The following is a 21,000-nucleotide window of genomic DNA, read 5'->3' as shown; positions in this document are numbered from 1 at the left end:
AGAAAATTTCAGTTTTCATATAATACCATGCTTCAGATGTCTTTGATCCGGGCACATCAAAGTAAAAGTTAAAAATTTTTTATGGCTGCGGGTGAAAATAATAAGAACCTTCGGAGTTTTTAATTTATGTTTTGGAAATGTGCTTCTTGTGGTTTGCTTTTAAGTTAAATTTTTAAAATATTTTCTAACCTGCGTGGTGGCGCTACGGTGGCCATCTGTGACTTCTACCGTCAGGTTGTAGTTGGAGCGACGAGCGGCATTGAGTTTTCTGGCGATTGAGATTGTTCCTATGTTCCTTTGGATGTCAAAGTCTTTGTCTTCATCACCACCTAAGAAACAAGGAAAAGCAACAAAACTTAAAGGCAGAGCCATCCATCCGTCCATCCGTTGGTATAAGAATGGCCGTGTTTTCGTAGTGAAACACTGCTGTTCTGATGCAGGTGTTAATTTGGTCTCAGCCATGGTTTAGACATTGTCAAGCACAACAACAGACATAAAAATGACACTGGAAGAGATATGAGATGTTTGGCAGATTTACACCATGTTCCAAATTATTATGCAAATTGGATTTAAGTGTCATAAAGATAACATTTTTTGTTGTGCTATTAAATTTATAGATGGTATTGTATGTCAGGGCTCTTTGAATCACTATCATTTATTTCAGAGAGCTGGGTTGATTAGTTTGTCTGGTGAGCTCAATTAAAGGAAATCTACTTAAGAAGGATGTGCCACATTATTGAGCAGGCCACAGGTTTCAAGCAATACGGGAAAGAGAAAGGATCTCTCTGTTGGCGAAAATCATCAGATAGTGTAGTGCCGTATGACAAGGTATGAAAACATTAGATAATTAACAAAAACTGAAGCGTTATTATCGTACTGTGAAGAGATTTGTGGCTGACTCAGAATAAAGATGGGTTTGTGCAGATAAAGGCATAATGAGGAAGGTTTCTGTTAGACAAATTCATCGGATTAAGAGAGCAGCTGTTAAAATGCCCTTACAAAGCAACAAACAGTTATTTGAAGCTGCTGGTGCCTCTGGAACCTCAAGGTGGAGGATCCTCCAGAGGCTTGCGGCGCATGAACCTACTATTGGGCCCCTAGCCAGAGCTCACAAGCAGAAACGGTCGCAGTGGGCCCAGCCGATCATGAAGATTCACTTTCAAACAGACTTGTTCACTGATGACTGCTGTGCAACCCTGGATGGTCCAGATGGATGCAGTAGTGGCCACCACATCCCAACACGGCTGTGACGTCAACAAGGAGGTGGTGGAGTCATGCTTTGGGCTGAAATCATGGGAGAGAATCATTGGTCGGCCCCTTCAGAGTCCCCGAAGGAGTGAAAATGACCTCAGCAAAGTATATGGGCTTTCTGACTGAACACTTTCTTTCATGGTTTAAAAAGAAGAGCCGAACCTTCAGTAGCAAAATCATCTTCATGCATGACAATGCACCATCTCATGCTGCAAGGAATACCACTGTGTCATTGGCTGCTATGGGCATAAAAGGGGAGAATCTCATGATGTGGTCACCATCCTCCTCTGACCTCTGACCTCAACCCTATTGAGAACCTTTGGAGTTTCCTCAAGCAGAAGATCTGAGGGTGGAATGCAGTTCATCTCTAAACAGCAGCTCTGGGAAGGTATTCTGACATCCTACAAATAAATTCAAGCAGAAACTTTCCACAAACTCACAAGTTCAATGGATGCAAGAATTAAGCAGGTGATATCAAAGAAGGGTCCGATGTTAATATGTAACTCGGTCTGTTAAGATGTTTTTGATTGAAATAGCTTTTGATTTTAGTACATGTGACCACTTAATGCTGCACATTCAAAGAATGATGGTTTGTAGTTCTTTATAATCCATAAAATGTTTAGAAAATCTGCTGTGCATAATAATTTGGAACAGTGCATTTTGAGTTTTTTATTTTTGAACAAAATACTGTTCTCATGGGGAGCTTTGTTCAGTAAAATTTGATTTATACTGTAATAGTTCATGACTTGAAAATTATACTGACCATCATTTTCATTGACCATTTAAGAAAATCTGAGAAAATATCACTTGCACAATAATTTGGAACACGGTGTAGATGCCAAATCAAGAGCAGACATGATTAAAGGCAACTTCAAGACATAATATCTGACAGACTGCAGGAATAAAGTATATCTTATCGTCCTTCGGGATTTGACAAATTGCAGGCTCCTCTGCAAGAGCCGTAATTAATATCTCTGTCCTTAATTTTTAAACCGCTCTAACTCCTCCAACCTGAGTCTGAGTGAGTACAAACATTTAGGGATGATGCTACTGGGTTTAATTCATCTTGCAACACTGACTCATGTCAGTCGGTGATAGTTAATAATTATAGCCCATATTTTACTGACAGTCTTATCCAGGTTCAGCTCCCGCTACCCCCCAAAAGAAACCTACTTAATGAGAAAGTCTTAGCAGATGGTTTATCTTAAATACTTATGTTTGAACACATAGAGCTGATTAACACTTTTCTACCTTATTCCTTGCATCTTGAGGTGAAAAAACAACTGAAAAATGAAACATACAGTATACCTCACATGACTTATTACTGGTCTACTGCTCACTTTTAAAAATTGAGTTTCAGAAATTCCAGTGAACGATATTCAGAAAAGTCAGATAGTTAAAGATGCTCTGCTGTTATTTCAGATTATGTAATTTAGTAAAGTTTTAATATCACACAAGTTAATATGATTTAGACATCTTCTCTGAGTTCTAAAACGGGATTTACTCAACTTTCGGCTGAAACTGAGGACAGATGTTATCAAGAGTTCAGAGGAATTGATAGTGAAACATCTCTGCATTAAATCAGAGCAATAGCTGAACTGGCTCAGACATGAGAAATAATCCAGATAGTCTAGTTTATGAACAGATTAAAGCTTATCAGATTCCTAACCAGTCTCAAACGGTTGATATGCTTTATCTTATCTTTGCTGAAGCATGTGTGAGTAAAAGCATGCTAAATGAGTGATTTGTTTGAACACGGAAACAGTTTGTCTTGTCTTTGCAGTTTCTGCAAGCCATGAAAACCTAATCACATAATAAACACTTAAATACGTGTTCAGACATATAACAAGCAGTTCTACTTCGGTGAAAAGGGATTTGAATGCTGCTGTTTTTAGTCTCAGCTTAACAATGTTGCTGCATAATGTATTATTTTGAGGTTAAGAAATATTAATTTGATAAAAGTTAAAAAAGCAACCTTCAAGGTTTATTCAGCAAGTTTTACAAAGTTCTAGTCATGAACCATTCATTTGATTCAGGTGTGTTGTTGCAGGGACTGTCGTGATATAAGTTTGAGGTTGTACCAATATTGTATTAAAAAATGTTTAATGAAAAAATTACAGGAAAAAACTTTGAAAAATCACAAGAAGCACAATAGGCCAGAGCAGCACAGGAAGCGGGAACCACAGGGAAGCAACAGGATTAGACAGGAGGAACCAGGAAGGAGGAACGAGTTGTATATGTATATAACAGGGCAACACAGAGACACAGAACCAACAATAATGCACATACTCACAACTAAAGACAATTTAGAGAGACCAATTATCCTAACAGTCATGACTTTGGACTATGGGAGGAAGCCAGAGTATCCAGAGAGGCCTTCTCAAAATATTAATACTCTTAAACTTGCTACCATCTAACTGAGCACCCACAGTCTAGTGGTAGTGTACAGCTAACAGTCCCTTTTGAAATCAATGGCAAAATTAAGTCTCTATAGGTCAATTTGTGCTTTTAAAGCATTAAAGTGCTGATCAAATTGTAGCACCCTGTGGAAATGAAATAAATTCTTGTCTGGTAGTTTTGGTTGAACTGACCAAGGTAAAACAATGCTTTGGAAACCTAATTCAAAATTTTGTTGTTGACAAAAATTATGCAATGCGGTATAAATCAAAAATCTTCTCTTTGTTTATCGCCTGGCTTAGAAAAGTTTGATTCTCTCTTGTTTTCGCCACTTTAATCCCCATCATGTATGTAAATGTGTTATTTTTGTAATTTGCACCACAGTATTCACAGTTTACTTTTAATCCCGGATGTATCCTGATTTATCTGCGAGGGGGCTTGTTTTCTTTGTCACAAATCTCTTAATAATCTAACACACTGTGATTTTAATCTCCAGTTTTTCTGACTCACTCCCACCATCTGCTTTCATCTCTTATTCTCTTACTTTTCTCCATCACTTCTCTACCACTCTTGTTTTTAATGCTCCATATCTCTTTTTATCCTGCACCCCCCTTGATTTGTCTTGCTTCACGTCTTTCTCTCTCTCAGCATGTTGTGGCACATACATGAGAGAGGTAAACCTAACGGCTGCTCAGCCAGATGGTGTTTATTATCAACCTTTGTCATTTATATCGAGCGGGTATAAAGACAACAATTATTTCAGATTTCTTTTTATCTTTATTCTCCCAACTTTTATTATGCACACTTGGTCAAAGTAGTGTTTGAAACAGACGCAAAAATAATTGGACCACAACGAGGAGTATTTCTCAGTTACAACTAAATGATCAAACTGAAATGTCTAGAACCAGAAACCAGACTGACTGTTATTTATGTGGTAGTGGTTTAAATTTGGAAGCCATTCAAGATTGGACAGACTTTCGCACATCATGACCTGTAGTCTCAGCAGACAGAGAAGGAAATGTTCTGTAGGGACAATTTTTCACTTTGCTGATCATCTCTAGCCAAAAATGATGTCACTGCCACGGTTGGGGGATCCTTTGCTCCTGGAATCAGCCAGGCAAAAAGCATCTTTCATTCCTGTTATTCTGTGGGCTTCAAGGATGATCCACTGGGAGGGAAAATGTGCAGAGCAGGGTTTTATCCATCTACCCTTCCATACATCCTCTAAATGTTTATCTGGGTCAAAGCCCCCGGAGCAACAAGGCAAGCTGAGCAGTTTCAAGCCCATCAGTCATTTTCTAGACAACTCTTGGCTTTACCCCAGCAGATTGGAATAAAGATAGAAGATAATGAAGACCACACCTGTCTTATACCAGGACAAAACGTTAATTTACATATTAATAGAAAACAAAATGTGTGTTCTAAATGTTTCTTGCTCTCTAACCAGAAGATAAAAGCTCTTTCTTTTGATGTTATTAAAATGTCTCTTAACAGAAAAAGTGGATTAGAGAACCCTATCTTACTTTCTGTGTGAGGATGAATCCTTGAAAATAATTTTAAAAACCCATCAGATTTTAAATATTTTTTTTATATCAAACTCTTCCCTTCAAATGATTTATACATCCAAACATCTTTCATATTTTGAAATGTCACAGCCATGAAAACTTTATTGTACTTTCTTGGGTTTTAATGCAACTCAAAGTTACATATAAGTGTGAAATGGAATGGAAAAAGATACATAATTTCAAAAAATATTCTTAAAGAAAATCTGAAGTGTAGAGCGCATTTGTATTAGCCTATAACCTACCAGCTAAGTCATTCCAAGTCACTGCAAAAGGTTTACATGCAATAATTCATAGGACAGTGAGGACAGCAGAAAAGCTGTTTGCCCATATACGATTCCATAAAAATATCCAGATCCAATATATCGTAAACATTGTCTGTTGTTTCTGCTGATCTCTGGAACCTGGCAGTAAAACTTTTGAAGCAGAATAACCTCATCACTGAACAAAGTGCTGAGCTTGTTTTCATCCACTGTTTAATTTATGCTCATAGTGTACAAAATGCCCTTAAAGTTAACTGACATTAAGATGATTAAATCCTTTTATGAAAGTTTAGTTCTTGATTTGTGCTTGAGTAGGCTCAATGTTAAAATTCCATCTATTAGTTATTATAGACTTTTAAAAAAAATATTGTAGATTATGAATTAGCTACAAGATGCTCTTTAGTTAAGCACTTCCAAAAGGAGTCAAAACAGCTCCACAGAACAGCTGAGTTTGCATTAGATGTTCCCTGGAGGGTAAGTTGAGGAGGGTGAGCCAAAATAACCAGAAGACAAACAACCTTTTCAACTGCATCTTCCTCCAGTAATTCCTCCGTGACAGAATGTCGGGAACTTTAATTTCTAGACCTGTCATCCATATGCTTCAGGGTCTGCTCTAGGTTTTCTGACCTGCCTGAACCATTCGGCACAAAAGAGGAGGGGAAACATCCTCATGTTACCCCTCGATCCGAACGCAGGTAATCACATCGGCCCTCCTGCTGATAAAACATTCTTTTCTCTCATTGGATGAGAGAATAAGCCTGGAGTCCTGGTGAGTGTCAGAAGCGAAGATCAATCCGTTTTTTTATTTTATTTTTTTTTATTAAAAGTCTTCTAAAAGTCATAAAGGACTAAAGCTGCTTCAAAGGTGAGGTCATCAACGTCTCTTTTCTGTTTCTGACAGAACATAGCTAGATGTACAGATTAAGTAAATTTATAGCAGACACAGTTCTTAGGCGAATTTTAATAAATTAGGTTTAGTAAGAAAAAGAATATGCAGGTGACAGTTGTAGCTCTGATTCACATTGAATTTAAAAACAGGTTTTTGTTCAGAGTTTCTGACTTACTGCTCTTTAAACTGATCAAAACCCATCTCACACATAGTCTTCAAGGTTGTTGGTCTTTATTCCGTGAGCACTTCAAGAAGAGTGACTTTTTTCCCTCCTGTCCTTGTTCATTTTTCATTCTCTTTAAAGCCCACAAAAGGTGAAACGACGTGTGCAGCACAATTAGAAACAAATTAAAGAGAAATATCTTTTTTCCTTTCTATCATTTTAAACATCTAACAACCCCAATAAAACCAACATCTGCAGAAGATGTCAGGGTCAGGAGTGAAAACATGATAAATTATTTTTAGCTTGAGTCTGGCTTTAAACACCTGATCCCAGACTTCATCTCCAATTTATTTCTCTGGATGTTTCTCCAATAACTGCACAGGAATGTGGCCGAAAAACACTTAAAAACAAAATGATTTTTACTTTATGGTTGTGACCTCCACCCCTAGAGCGTCTGTCAACATTAAATTAATCCTTCTGTCTTTGCAGGTCGTGACCCTCATATTGACCACAGCAGACCCAGCAGGTACCCCAGTCCAGTGAACCTGACAGAGGCCCACATCCGTCCACAAACAGTCATGTCACCATCCATGCTTGCAATCCCAATTTGTGTCGCATACCTATTGTTTTTACACATTCACAGGTAGTGTCTGACTTATTTTGACAGCTAAGGAAGCCTTCATTTGTCCCTATGAGTTATCATGCTGCCAAAAAACAGCGATAGGAATCAGTGTTCTGCTGTTGGAAAGGAGGAAGGCAAAATAGGGCAATACATCCAGGATCATATCAGCCTGGGAGAGGAATCCTGTGACACAACAGCCCTCGTATGCCAACGCAGAGATGAAGGTCAGAGATACATGACTACAGAGCAATCAGAACGCAGTGAAATAAAACAGAAACATGTCAGCCTGTCCTATCATGTTGTGATAGTGGCACAAAGTAAATTAAAGAGGGGGGGGGGACGGAGAAGGTGGCCTGATTGAAGTGATGGGTGACAGGCCAAAAATGATAATTCCAGAGGTAATGAGATACAGAACAAATATCCTGCAACACAACAAACACTTCAGCTCTGACTTTTAAAACCAAACAGTCAAAACAGTTGCAGACTCTGACCAGTGAAATACAAAAAAGTTTTTATCTTTTAGCATCTCATTACTACCCTCATGTTATAAAATGAACAAATTAACACACACAAATAAATTCCACCTTCCATTTGGAGTATTTTTATTTCAATGTATGTAGACATTAAGAGCAGAAAAAGAGAGTTAATCTCCATCTATTGAGGGGAATTCAGAAAGCTTGGATTTTTGTTGCAATTTTATGGTTAATTCAGCAGTAAAATTTAGATCAATTCTTAACTCCACAAAACTGCCAAAGTACTTAAGTATATATGCTAATAGCAGCATGTGCCAAATTATATATATTTTTTTATGTTTGTTAAAATTGCTTTACTTATGTTAATATTGCTGAGTGATACTGACTATCAGTATCACTCAGGATGATTAGGATGCCTTCTCTTTGTGACATAATAAATGTCAGCTGCAAATGTCAGCAGCTCGGAGGCAGCAGAGTGTCCTCTGTGGGATGCACTGAGTCTTTGTTGTGATCTGCTGAGTTCTGGCACCGATCGAGCTTTGCACAGAAAACCAAACAGGAGGAGCTTTCGGCCTTTTCTAGTCACACGCTGCCCTGCTTGGCAGGAAAAATGAAAACGTCTTCCTGTGAGGCTCAAAGAGAGCGGCTCTCACGGAGACATCCGGAGGGCTCATTTCCACTTTAGCTGGGAAGGTTTTCACACCTTTCATTTTCTGGGAGGATGTGTATGACGGTAATGTTCAGGGCAGAGTGGAGTAAGAGGCAAAGGAAGGCGAGAAGAAGGAGGGCAGATCACAAATCTTTCCCCTATAGTGACTTGGCAGTTGATGAGACAAGGATTACTGCTGATTTTATCTCACAGAGATAAACTACCTGGTGATACAGCTGGACACAAGGACCCGTTGTTTCTCCTCTTTACCTATACATTGCTCTGTTCCACCATCATGAGCCAATTTTCAAGGAAATTCAATTAAAGTGCTCAATGAATGAACCTTCCTGTGAAAAAAATAAACAAAATGGCAACCCCGTCAAAGCCTTTTAAAGGCAATATTCTGTAATTTTCACCTATTTATGGTCCAGTGTTTGTTCCTAAATGTCTTTTCAAAGAATGTTCTCAGCTTGGAGGCAGAACATACCAGCAACAGAGTGCAATTAGACACATTGTTTGGATGAAGTGATTTAACTGCTGAAAAAAAACAACTGAAGTTTTATAAATCTGCTTTTTAAATACTGTTTACAGTGAAAGGGCCATGTTTTTAACAGCAGAGAAATAGCTAAACTCACTCTGACCTGATTCTGTCAGACAGCACACAGAGGCAGCAGGATGTTAAGCCAACAAGCAAAAACCACAATTAAAAAAAAAACAAAAGAATGCTATTACGATAATAGATGTACCTGCAGGCCAATACTGTAAACCGGAATATGGCTTTTAAAAACAAACTCATGCACTGACACTATTATGAAGAGCTGGGCTGGTTGTTGGCTAATGATGGCCATCAGAGTCTTTTCACTGGACTAAAATTATTCAAGCCTAAACCTTGCAAGAAGAAAAGTTATAAAAGCTAGTAAGCCAGAAGATTAACTTCCTTTGAGGCATAGAACAGCCGGAAGAGGAGAGAAGACATAAATTACAAATGTGTACTTGCAGTTTAAAGACCTTGGCTGTCTTTACATATAAAATGCATAATTCTAGTTAGTATAATCTCAAAACACATGCATTATAGTAATCTATATTAATATCACAGAAATATTAAAAAGTTTTAAAAAGCTTTAGTTTGTATACCTATTAAAGACATGCAAAAATACTGTTATTGCACTAGCATAATCTTGCACCAAAGAATAAAAACCTCAATCTTACTTTGAGCACATTTATTCGGTGGGAAAAAGCTAATTATTACCACCACTGCTGTTAATACTTTCTACAACCTACTTTCCCATTCACAAAGCACCTAGTTTTCTCCAACAATATCATTCATGGCTGGAAAGTAATAAGAGAGAGAGGTCTTTAATCTCTTATCTTCTTCCATCGATACATATATATATATATATATATATATATATATATATATATATATATATGTTTTGGGGGTTTTTTTGCAATGGTTCCATAGTATATTCTCCTTATGAAGAATATTTTCTGTCCACAGCTCTAGAAATCCCACAAGTTTTAAACTTCAAATTAAATACAAAAAATAAATACAAGTACCACAATAACTCCTGGAAGCAGTGAAGTAAAAGTTGATTTTCTTCCTTTCAATCTTAGGTTCCAACATTACTTAGCATTGCAGCCCTTTGCTGACCTTTAGAAAATATCCTACATCACATTATAAGGCTGTTCATAAAGATGGATGATGATTGTGAGCTGTTTGTTTTCTGCAGCCCAAACCACAGATCCAACAGTCAGCACTCTGGTGGAAGTTGCAATACACTGAATGTCAAATATAAATTCCCTCCAGTCGCAGGAGTTTAATGTCACACAGAGCCAGAGTCGGAGAGACTCGACGTGATCTATGAGGAGCCATTACTAGGTGATCAGTGCATGCTCGTTTCTGGAGCTTCATGCAGTTTGTTTTCTATTCTTTCTTGTCAAATTTAGCAGCCTGTAGAAATAAATACTAATAGTATTATAAAGCCTTGTTTTCTTTTAGCGATCATTAGCCTTGTATCTGAGATGCTTACTCTTCATCAGAACTCGAAGTTCATTCTGCTTTTCTCATCAGTCTTGCTGCTTTGATCAATACTCTGCTGAGAATCTAAGTCTGTCCACTCACCTACAATGTTGTACCACAGGACGTCGAGATGTAGGTCTACTGCGATGATGCCCACCATGTGAGTGACCGGTTCTGTTTCTATGACAGCGAAGTTGAAGTGAGGCTCTTCGAATGTGATTGGTTTGCTGGATGGTGGTGGACGGCGGACCCACTCAATATCGAGTCGAGTTGTGGATGAGCGAGGGGGGATGCCCTGATCGGTGGCTTTGATCTAGAAAGGTACAGAAAAAGTTTTTCACTCTAAAAATGGACTTAATCTCATTCTGTGTGGGCCAGAAAAAGATTTAAAAAAAGAATATTTGGATGATGAATAGGATTGGATTTTAATTAACTGAAACTGAGAACTCTGAGGAGTTCTGTGAAACAATCATGTCCTTGTGGAGACATCTGGAGATAATTAATTTAATGCCAATATAGCTATTTCATGATAAATGTAGCATCATGATGTAGCTGTTTTAAAGTTGGTTTAAAGCAGGTGGATAATGACATTAGAATGTTTCTGCTTGGAATCTGACCTAAATCACTCACCACCATTAAACACCTGTCGTCAGCATATGCTGATATCTGATATTCCTATATTTTTTTATGTTAATAAACAAATTATGTTGTTAAAGAAAATGTGGTCATTGTAATGTTAAATTACAGCAACTTTAAAAAAATTCTCACTGCTACTGAACATCTATTGGACGAATTACAAGATAACAGTAGATTTCCCGCTGTTTCACATAAAACACTTAAAACTCTGAAAATGTGAAAGTCAGAAGATTTTTTGTTAGTTATGTAAAGTGAAAAGACAACAACTTTCTGATGTTTTATGCTCAGCATCTATGTAAACACTGATGCTGACTTGATGACAAGAAGCTTTTAAGGCTTTTATGCCCGTGTAATTATGCCTTTTCTTACTCAATTTCCTAAAACTTCTGACTACAGTGTTAAAAAACTACTTCTACTTGTGACAGTTTGCATCTCATAACATCTCTTGCTCACAGACTTTGACCTTTGTTGGATAAATAGTTGCTACAGTGTTTGAATGCATAAAAAGTTAAGAAATACATAGACCTTTGTTGATAGTGTTAACAGATAACAGTTTGAAAATGACCCTGGTTTTCCAACCTGGATCTCATATTGAAGTGGAAGGAAATAATGCTTAACCAAAATGCATAAAATCAGATTTATAAATTATGTGACTTCTGCAATAAAAGGCATTTAGTGGTTTCAAAGTGAAAGGGGTTAAATTGCTTTCCAATGTCAGGTTGGAGACCTTCACATTTTTATTTACAAAGCATTTGACAGCCATGTATCATTGTGTGTCCACTTCCCAAATAAGCACTACTTTCTGTTGGCCTGCTACATAAAGTCACAGTAGAATACATCCATGTTTTAGTTGTAACATAGCAAAATTTGAAAAAGTTTCCTTTTTAAGGCATTGTACTCTGAAAGTCACACTCATACAGCTAAAGGCTGTGAAATTCCTAACAATGCAAACAACATGGGACACCTACTGTGAGGATGCTGTAGTTCCCTGGCCAGAAATCTCCCTGTGATGTCACCACTCCACTCAGCGGGTTGATGTGAAACCGCTCATCGGCGCCATCCTGAAGCTTGTAGGTCATGGCAGCATTAGAGCCCTCGTCCTCATCTCGTGCGACCATCCTGCAGACTTCCTGTTTGCCATCACGTTTGCGCTGTTCCAGCACTTTGACTTGGAAAAGTTTGTCTGTGAACTTCGGCCGGTTGTCATTGGTGTCCAGGACCTGGATGACAACCGTGGCAGTAGACTGCAAAGGTGGAGATCCGTTGTCTGATACAATTACCTGAAAGAGGAGAAAAGCTAGGTTTAATGTTTTGATATTTGCTCAAATTTTAAACCTAAATTGTTAAATTAGACAGAGCTTTTCATATTTTTGGTTCTTTGGTTATTTAATTTTTTATGTGCTCTGTTTTATTTGTTTTCATATTTGCAATGTGCAGTATAATTATGCTAATGTGTAATTTGATGAAAAAAAAACCTAAGGATTGTACAAATCATCAATTAAACAAGAAGATGAGAACATTTACCACACATTTGGATATTAAATTGTTACCTGGTAATTACTGGTACCAATATAGATTAATTTAAGCATCTCCTTATTTGTGTAGCATTAAGCCTCAATGAATATTCTTTGGTTAACTCATTAATCTGCTGCATAAACGTAATCAAGTTACAAAAAAGTAGGATGTCTTATTTCAGAGCCAAAACATTGATATAGAGGATTAATCAGTCACTTAGCTGTTTTCCAACTCAGAAGCTCAAGATCAATATTAAAAGTAAAGATATTTCCAAACGAGAAAAGTCAGCTTGAACATCTGCTGTTCCTGTGAGTAGAAATGGTCTACCCTGATAGATTTCAGAGTGTGTTGCTGAATATTAAGTGAGTTTAAAAGGACACCTCGATGAATTCAAACAATGATCTGCTGCTGCTATCACACCTCCCTACAGCTGATTAAAACATTCCAACTTAATGCCATGTTTTCTGCACACAAACCTGCTGCTTTTTTACAGAAAAGCAGCAGTTTGCCTTTAACAGTCTGCAGAACATAGCGTGTCATGGATTTATTGATACTGTAGTACCTCACTGCATTACAGAGTAGCAGGATTTTAGTGTAGGTTTGAAGATACTGAAAATGTTCATGGGAGTCTGACCTCGATGCTGTGCTCGGGTTTTTCTTCGCGGTCCAGAGCAGAGTGTGTGCTGATAACACCTGCAAATACAGACACAATCGGTGTGGTTAGTGTAAGTCCAGAAGAGTGAGAGTGGAAATTACACCTAAACAAACAAAGACAGGTGAAAGTTATATGTGCACATTTGTGTCTCGCCTGGGGAAGAAAAACAGAGCAGATCACACCTGAGTAAACACAGTTTATTTTATGGTTACTGTGTTTTCTTATGCAAAACATTCATGTTTGTTTGCTTTAAAGTTTATGTGTGAAATAAAAATATGTTTAGGTTTAAAGGTCATGTTTGTATTTTAGAGAAGAGAAAAATAAAGCTAAGCACCATTTTAGGACACAAAAGGAAACATTTGAGTAACACTAATAAAACCAGACATGCACTTCCACACATAGATGATTAAATAGCATTTGTACCCACAATGTCTGGAAACTTCTCACTATTTAATATTGCAAAACAAAAAGCGTTTTTTATTTTATTTATGTATTTACAGTTTCCAAATAATCCTTGTATAAAATGCAGAGACCTAAAACATGTCAGTACATTTCCATTTTAGATTGAGTCCAAAAGCATTTTGTATTAGTTTATAGGTACAAATTCAATTCAATAGATGTTCCAAGTGGCTATTATATGAATATTATAAACAACAAAAGGAAGGTTTCCTTGACAAGAAAAGCCTTTTTAATTTTAATATGTCAAATAAGGTCCCCCTTCAATAGGGGAACTTTATTTGTTGCCCCCTATTGGAGACAAAAAAAATTGACAGAGCACTTTCAAAGCAGGAAATGTGGATGAACTAAGCACAAACAACAGAAAGACGGGTATTTCTTTTTGCCAACCAAAACCAGTTTCTCCTGTAACAAACTTCTTGTGCACTGGGATTGTGAAACAATCAGAAACTTTATTTCCCCAATATGAAGCAAAAAGACAAACCACGGCCAGCCAGTACAAATAACTTGGGCAAGGATTCAGCAGCAGATATTGTGAGCATAAGGGCATAAAGAAAATGTATTCTTTTACTAAATTGTTTTTCTTACTGTGTGTCAAATGTCTGATGTCCAAAGATGTTAATAAATCAGTAGCTACTCTCTAAGCAACCTTCACTCCATGTGTGTATTAGCTGAAAGTGACTTTGTTCAAACATCTTGTTGTGAGAATACTAATTGTAGACAGCCCTGTGTTTCTGTAAAATTGCCACTGTGGAGAAATACAGACCAACGAGGCTCACGGAGCGGTTCAAAGTTTATAGAGTGCCAGTTTGTTACGTCTCCAAGCTAATGCACTGATGCGCTTGTGTTTTGGGTTTGATCATTTCTTTTTCCATATTTCTCAATTTTAAATGTGGAAATCATAAAAACCACAAGCTTCAGCTTGAAGATCTAAACAATTAAAAAGAAAAGTTAAGATGAAAATATACATTTTTGAAATAAAATACTTGTTTCTCTCTCAACTTCATATGCATTGTTGAGCTTGACTTGTGATATGCTAGAGTTATGTAACTACATTTTTTACATGGGGCATCAGTTAGATGTTTTTCCCAAACTGTGCATCTTAAATATTGTAGTCTTAATGAACTGCTGGCACCTTAGTTTACGTTTCTATGTGTATGGTAGTCTGTAGACTCTGCAGATCTCTACAGACCACTATAGAACATTTCAAGTAAGCTCGGCATCTAGATTAAGTGATTTTAGCTCAAACTAGTATAATTTCTATAATCACTGAATCTCCATCAACTGCATCTACATGAAACATGAAAATACAATACCCATCATTGTGTCAAGTGTTACAATTTTGAGTGCATTAAAAAGAGGTGGTCTTAGCTTTGTAGTTAAGAAGTTAATAACTCTCAAGCCTTTAAAATATGTAGACATTTAAAACAAACACAGTTATGTAAAATGTTGTCTTTATGATGAAACATTTTTTGATTCAAGACTGCAGTGTGCCTGACAAAAAAGTATCTTTGGAAAATGTAATTTCTTGAATATGTTAGTAAAATAGTATCTTTCTTAAAGAAGGACATGAACCAACAAGTGGTTTCATTTTCACCATTTCTCTGCATATGAGGTGTTCAGTAAATCAACTGATAAGAGATGGGAGGCAGACAGAAAATGTGAAATCGTTGCAAGGATGCTGCCCAGATGGCTTTGGCAGGAAACACAGTGGGAACTTTAATCCATCAACAAAATTTATCTGAACTGCTTCAGAAATTGTCTCCCCCATTACATTTTCTGAGGTTAGAAGAGTCAGTCTCACAATTTCTGCTACTTACTCCCTGACTGATAATCCAACAGGAGACAGAGGCAGGGTTTGAACTTTGCTCCCACTCTCAGAACAATTTTTAGGAGAACAAAAGCGATCACTGTTGGAATGTTTACCACTCCTGTTCTCTCTCTAAACAAGTATGACATGCACAATAAGTTATGGATAATTAAAGCTGTTTAATCTCAGATTTTAGTTTTATACGTTATCTGTTTATTTTGTTTTCTTTATTACCTTTATTTCTCATCACAATAATTTACATACCAGGAATTTAATCTCTTTTCCTACATTCTTGTACACTGCACTAAACTAATTGCACAAAAATGTCAAAATTTGTACAAAAGCATAAAGATAAAATTCTAAATAACCTATTTAGACAGTTCATCACCAACAAAATTTTTATTTGGGTGTTAATTTCATTTTAAAGCTATTCAAACCTTGAAATATTGATATATATTGTAACCTTGCTGTGAGCATCTCTCTAAAACATCTCCAAGACCTGGCAGAGGTGTTCCTTGGTCTTTATTTTGCTGTTTGTTCACTAATATTCTCCAACAAATCTCACCTGCCTATTAAGAGCAGAAGAATTCTAAAAAAAATGTGATGATTGGAATGACATACATTGTTAAAATGTTAGAGAAGTATTCAAACTGTATACACAGGGAAAACAACCTTGACATCTTTGCAGCACTCGGCTGTTTGAATTGCAAATGCAAACAGACAAAATGTCAGGATCAACAGCTGCCCTTAGAGAGTCCCCCAAAGTGTTTGGTCAGACAGCACCAAATGAGGTGCAGGCGTTGCTATGTGAAGGAATGTTTAAGGGGTCAAAAGTGGAGTGAAAGGCCCTGTAGAGAGTCGTTCGGCCCTTTTACGACAGTGAAACAAGCCCAGCTGAGAGGACAACAACAAGACAGGTGGGCCACATGAGAAAGCGTGTTTCTCTCGGTAGGAAAGACATGGGAATTGGGGGTAAAGCTTCATCTCTCCCACATTGCCCGTTTTCACTCAGCGGCACTGAAGGCCTGTCAGAACCACGTGAAGATAAACAGCGCTGCCTGACATGTCAGCGCCCAGTTTGTTTGTTTCCTCATCTTTCTTTGTCAGTTCACAACTGATCTGCAGCTCCAAAACTGCCGCTTCTCTTCTTTTTAATACCTGTATCGTTTCGGTGATTTAAGACTGCAGAGCAGGTGTCTAAATCCACTGCTTTTGGTTTGAAAAGGGAAACTCTATGTTAAGCTGAGAATGCAGAAATCCCTCAATAACAAATGTATGCAAATCCAGTCATGCGGGTAAACAAGTGCCTGAAAAGAGATGAGGCAAAAATCATTGCTGCCTGCAGGAAAGAGCGATTTAAAAAGAACAATGCTGAGCTGCTATTCCTGAGCAATAAAACATTCACAGCTTGACTGCTATCTGATCTAAAGCAGAACACCCTATTTTTCATGATTTAATGCAGAATTTGTACATTCACTGCAGTAATTTTCAACACAGAGACTGTTTCAAGGTTAATTCACAAACACAATGTGTTTACGTAGCTTTTGCCATGTTTAAATCTCTATACTCTCTAAACTATACATGCAATATACCACCTGGAAAAATGTTCTCAATTTTCAAACATGGCCAGTGATAAAATGCCCAATTGGTGACTGTTGGAAGGATTTTATAGTTAATTATCATTTATTTGCTTTACCTTTATTTTATAATATCATTCATTTAATTTACCTTTGCATTTACATTTTAATAATGTGCTTTGAGTGTCTTGAAGTGCTTTGAGTGTTTTGAAGTGTTTGCAGAAACTCTGGAAGCGGCCTGCTGAGGAGTGAAAAAGGAGGATACCATGAACGAGACATTCCGGCATTGATTGACCAGAGGAACTGCAAACCTATAGTCTTATCTTATGAAATATATGCTTTTGAAAATTGTATGAATGAGTTGTGTTCATGTGAGTGTGGAGCTGTTTTCTGCTCCCCCTCCCTTCAGGGCTGCACACCGTCATGTAACTAGGGTGTTCCTAATTCTAATAAAAGCAGGGTAAGACTCAGTTGAAGCTTCAGAACATAGGCAGAAATCTGTAACAGGGTTTCAACTGTGCTCTCCCTGCAGGTAAAACTAAATTCTGACTCTTGTCTCTTCTTTGTGTTTGTGTTTAGGTAATTTAGACCTAACAGTGACCATGAGGAAATATTGCCAAACAAGGTGATCAGAAGCATCTGACACCAACTGCTTATGCTGTTGCATAAGCAGTTGTGAATAAAATCTTCAGTTCAGTAGAAGCACTGAGGAGCTGTTCCCCATAAGGTACAAAACTATCCGGACAACCTGAATGTAAGATCTAATTCAGACAGACTCAGAACAGTAAAAAAGTTCAACTTTAGTAGATCAAATAACAACTTACAAAAGTTCAGAATGTTCTCATAGCATAATCTGAGAAGCACACTGCCGTTCTGTGAAGTATTCGTGGGAGTTTCAAAAGCAAGGACACACTGGTTTCTAACTTGTAATAAGAGTCTTTGTTTGTATCTTGGCCTTCATCTGAGCTGCCTGTCTCTTCAGCCACATCTCTACAGATGTCATCCAGAACAGAAAGACACTACATTGTTTCTCCATTTCATTTTACCTGAGAATTTTCACAAGACATTGCTGCACATAAAAAATATCTAAGAAAATAATGTTAAGACGTTTTTTTAAAGACACTCCTCACACTGGATTGAGGCCTCCACCATAACATTAGACATATGGCAAAATGTTATTGGTCTATGGAGAGTCTTGAGGACGTCTTTTGGTGCATGTTAAAGGCAGAGTGGGCTCCCCATTAAACATGATATCCTGTGAGAGTTTCAAAAGGTTCAAGAATAAGGCTCGTGGCAACTGGCGGAGCACATTTGTTCTGCGAGAACTAATCAACCCAGGCTGGTTTGGTCGTGACACAGGTGTCATTTCATGTCTACACCAGACAAGATGAATTACTGTAATATTCTTAAGCTGAGGATACAGGACAACTTTAACAGTCTTCCCAGATTTCAAAAGGACTTTTGATTTTACACTAACTAATTGAGCAGATATTTTTTATTACTGAAAAGCCTGGGACTTATTTCATCTCCATGACAGTAAAGAGGCCATTAAAACATGCTGAGTTCATCCCACAAGTTTTTGTACATTTTATCATAAACTTTAATGTTGGATTTATTAGAAATGTTATTATTGCCATCTTAAGCAGACAACGGTATAATTTTTTGACAAGATGGCATGTGAAATGTATTAATAATAATAAATAATAATAGTAGAAGTAATAATTTAATTCCAATAAGAAAATCTAATTCAGAAATATCAGTAATCAAAATTAAGCCACATCTAAGCTGCTTTATTCTTTCAATATATAAATTAAAACTTTTCAAATTCAATTTTCAATTTACTTTCAAGTTTAATATTTAAAATGTTTTTTTAACAGGCTCTTTCTTTATTATTTACTGTTTTTAAGTATTAAATATCTGAGTGATTTTTTTTTCTTGTTTACCCATTTTTTCTGTATCATTCTATCAGTTAGTTGATAGTGTGACTATCAATTCACTATACCGACTTTTGTTATTATAAAGCTGTCAAAAACCATGTTTTCAAAGAAATTCTGGATTTCAATTGCATGTTTACTCCACATTGCTAGTATTGTAGTTAAGACTACCTAACCCGAGACCAAGTCAAGACCAAGACCAGAATGTATCGCGACAGAGACAAGACCAAGACTTTAAGGTCCGAGACCAAGTTGAGATCAAGACTGAGAGAGGTGTAGACCGAGTCAGACCAAGACCAGCGCATCGCGCTACATGACACAATAAAATGTGAAATACGTTCAAAATTGCTTCTTACATTGAGCTGAAAGATTCACATTCCCATAAAAACACCTAGTTATTAAATACTTAAAGCTGAAATAAATGTAACCAATATCATTATCAATTCAAACTCTTTGTTCTGCTTTGCTTGCAGTGCCACAATCCGCAGCCATCCCTAAAAAGATAACGCCCTAGTCAATTGCCCATATTGCCAATGTCAGAAACCACCACTGTCTGCACCAACAGTAAACACTCAACTGACCAACTGAACACTGACCAAGGAAGCAAGAAGTAAACAAGCACAAGGCACACACCCTGACTGTTCTCACCATCTCTCCCGCTGTAACATCTGCCACCATGACAGGTGACAAAACAATCAAAGAGCAACAAGTGTGCTCTTCTGTTCTTATGTTTTATTTATAAGCTGATTAAATAAATATCAATATATATTTAATTAAATAGAATTATAATAGCTACTGCAGTGTACGCAGAGCATTACAAGAATAAAGAACGGCTCTCAGTGAGGTTCCAGCTATATCTTAAGTAAAGAGCCGTTCAGAAGAATCGGATCGTTCGCGAATGCCACTGTATAGCAGACTTTGGTCACAGCGTTGCCCCATATTCTGCAACATCCTCCGCACAATAATTCAGCGCAATGAGTGACAGCGGTTTTTCTTATTAAATGCAATTTGTCACTGTACAGCTAGCTTAGCTAACATCACGTCCACAGAGCCTACCTTTCTTTGAGCTTCTTTTAAGTGACGATAAAGCTAGACGTAGTGACCACCGTCTGTGAAAGCGAATCAGATTTCTTATAATTAATGCAGCGAGACACTATTACTAAAGCTTAGACAGACATTTGCCACTCAGAGAAAACCACTGCGCATGTCTCGGCGCGCAGCGTGCGAGTGAAAGGGGGCCGATTGGTGACAATAGAAACACGTAATTAGTCACGTTATTGCTTGGATTATGTTTTGCATCCAGCGAAAACAAAGATGTTAACAAATAAAGTGGTCAATATGCTGGCAATTTAGTGATATTTCCACAGTTGTGGTTTAAAAATAAAAAAAACACCCGAGACCGAGACAAGACCGAAACCATCAAAGTGGTCTCGAGACCAAGACCGGTGTGGAGTACTACAACACTACACATTGCACCCACTAAGCCTTGCTTAAAGAGTGGTGTGTAGTTCTTTAGGGATGGAAAAAACAACATTTGTCTGTGTAATTTCCTGTAACTGATAAATTTGATAAAATGCTGCTGGCATTTTCCATTCCGCTTAAACCTGAAAGTGACAAATTCACAGAAACCTCCCATATGAGGAAATCTTTTATAAAAAAGCATCCATATCCAGCTGTAGCAGAATCACCATGATACAGTGGCCAGGACAGGAAGCATATCTGCTTGAACGTATTCAATTTTTCAAGTATTAATAAATAATGAGCATTTTGATTGCCTTTCCTTTGAAAAATGGGTGTAAACATGGACCACAGGTTATACTGAGATGTTTATGGTGTTTCACGTTATTGGTTAATATGTCTTGTTGTTAACACTCATTTTGAGGGAAGACTTGAGTTTCTCACATTTTGACTTTGGAGTTCATGGATGTTGTAGCAATAACATTATCTCACCAGAAATCAATGATGAAAACCAAAAAAGGAGCGATTTAATTGTTTCATTTAAAATACAAACTATTAAATTAAAATATAAGCTGATTTTCATTTTTGTAGTTAAAATGAGCAGACATTTAAAAAGCGACTTACGTTTCTCAAAACTTAAACATTTTATTTAATAGCAAAAGTTATTAAC

General features: G+C 37.2%; 1 protein-coding gene across 1 annotated transcript in view; it reads right to left on the bottom strand.

Annotated features, from left to right (window-relative positions):
• The window catches only part of fat2 (FAT atypical cadherin 2), a 99,932-nt gene that overhangs the window by 58,343 nt on the left and 20,589 nt on the right, over positions 1–21,000 (bottom strand). Inside the window, exons 4-7 of the mRNA XM_032555505.1 lie at positions 13,075–13,133; positions 11,894–12,205; positions 10,392–10,602; positions 190–329 (exon numbers count right to left, since the gene is read on the bottom strand). Coding sequence (XP_032411396.1) covers positions 190–329; positions 10,392–10,602; positions 11,894–12,205; positions 13,075–13,133 — 722 coding nt within the window. The remainder of the gene's footprint in view (positions 1–189; positions 330–10,391; positions 10,603–11,893; positions 12,206–13,074; positions 13,134–21,000) is intronic.

This window comes from Xiphophorus hellerii, chromosome 23, assembly GCF_003331165.1.
Source record: "Xiphophorus hellerii strain 12219 chromosome 23, Xiphophorus_hellerii-4.1, whole genome shotgun sequence".
Lineage (NCBI taxonomy): Eukaryota > Metazoa > Chordata > Actinopteri > Cyprinodontiformes > Poeciliidae > Xiphophorus > Xiphophorus hellerii.
The sequence above is the reverse complement of the archived record's forward strand: the minus strand, read 5'-3'. Positions and strand labels throughout refer to the sequence as shown.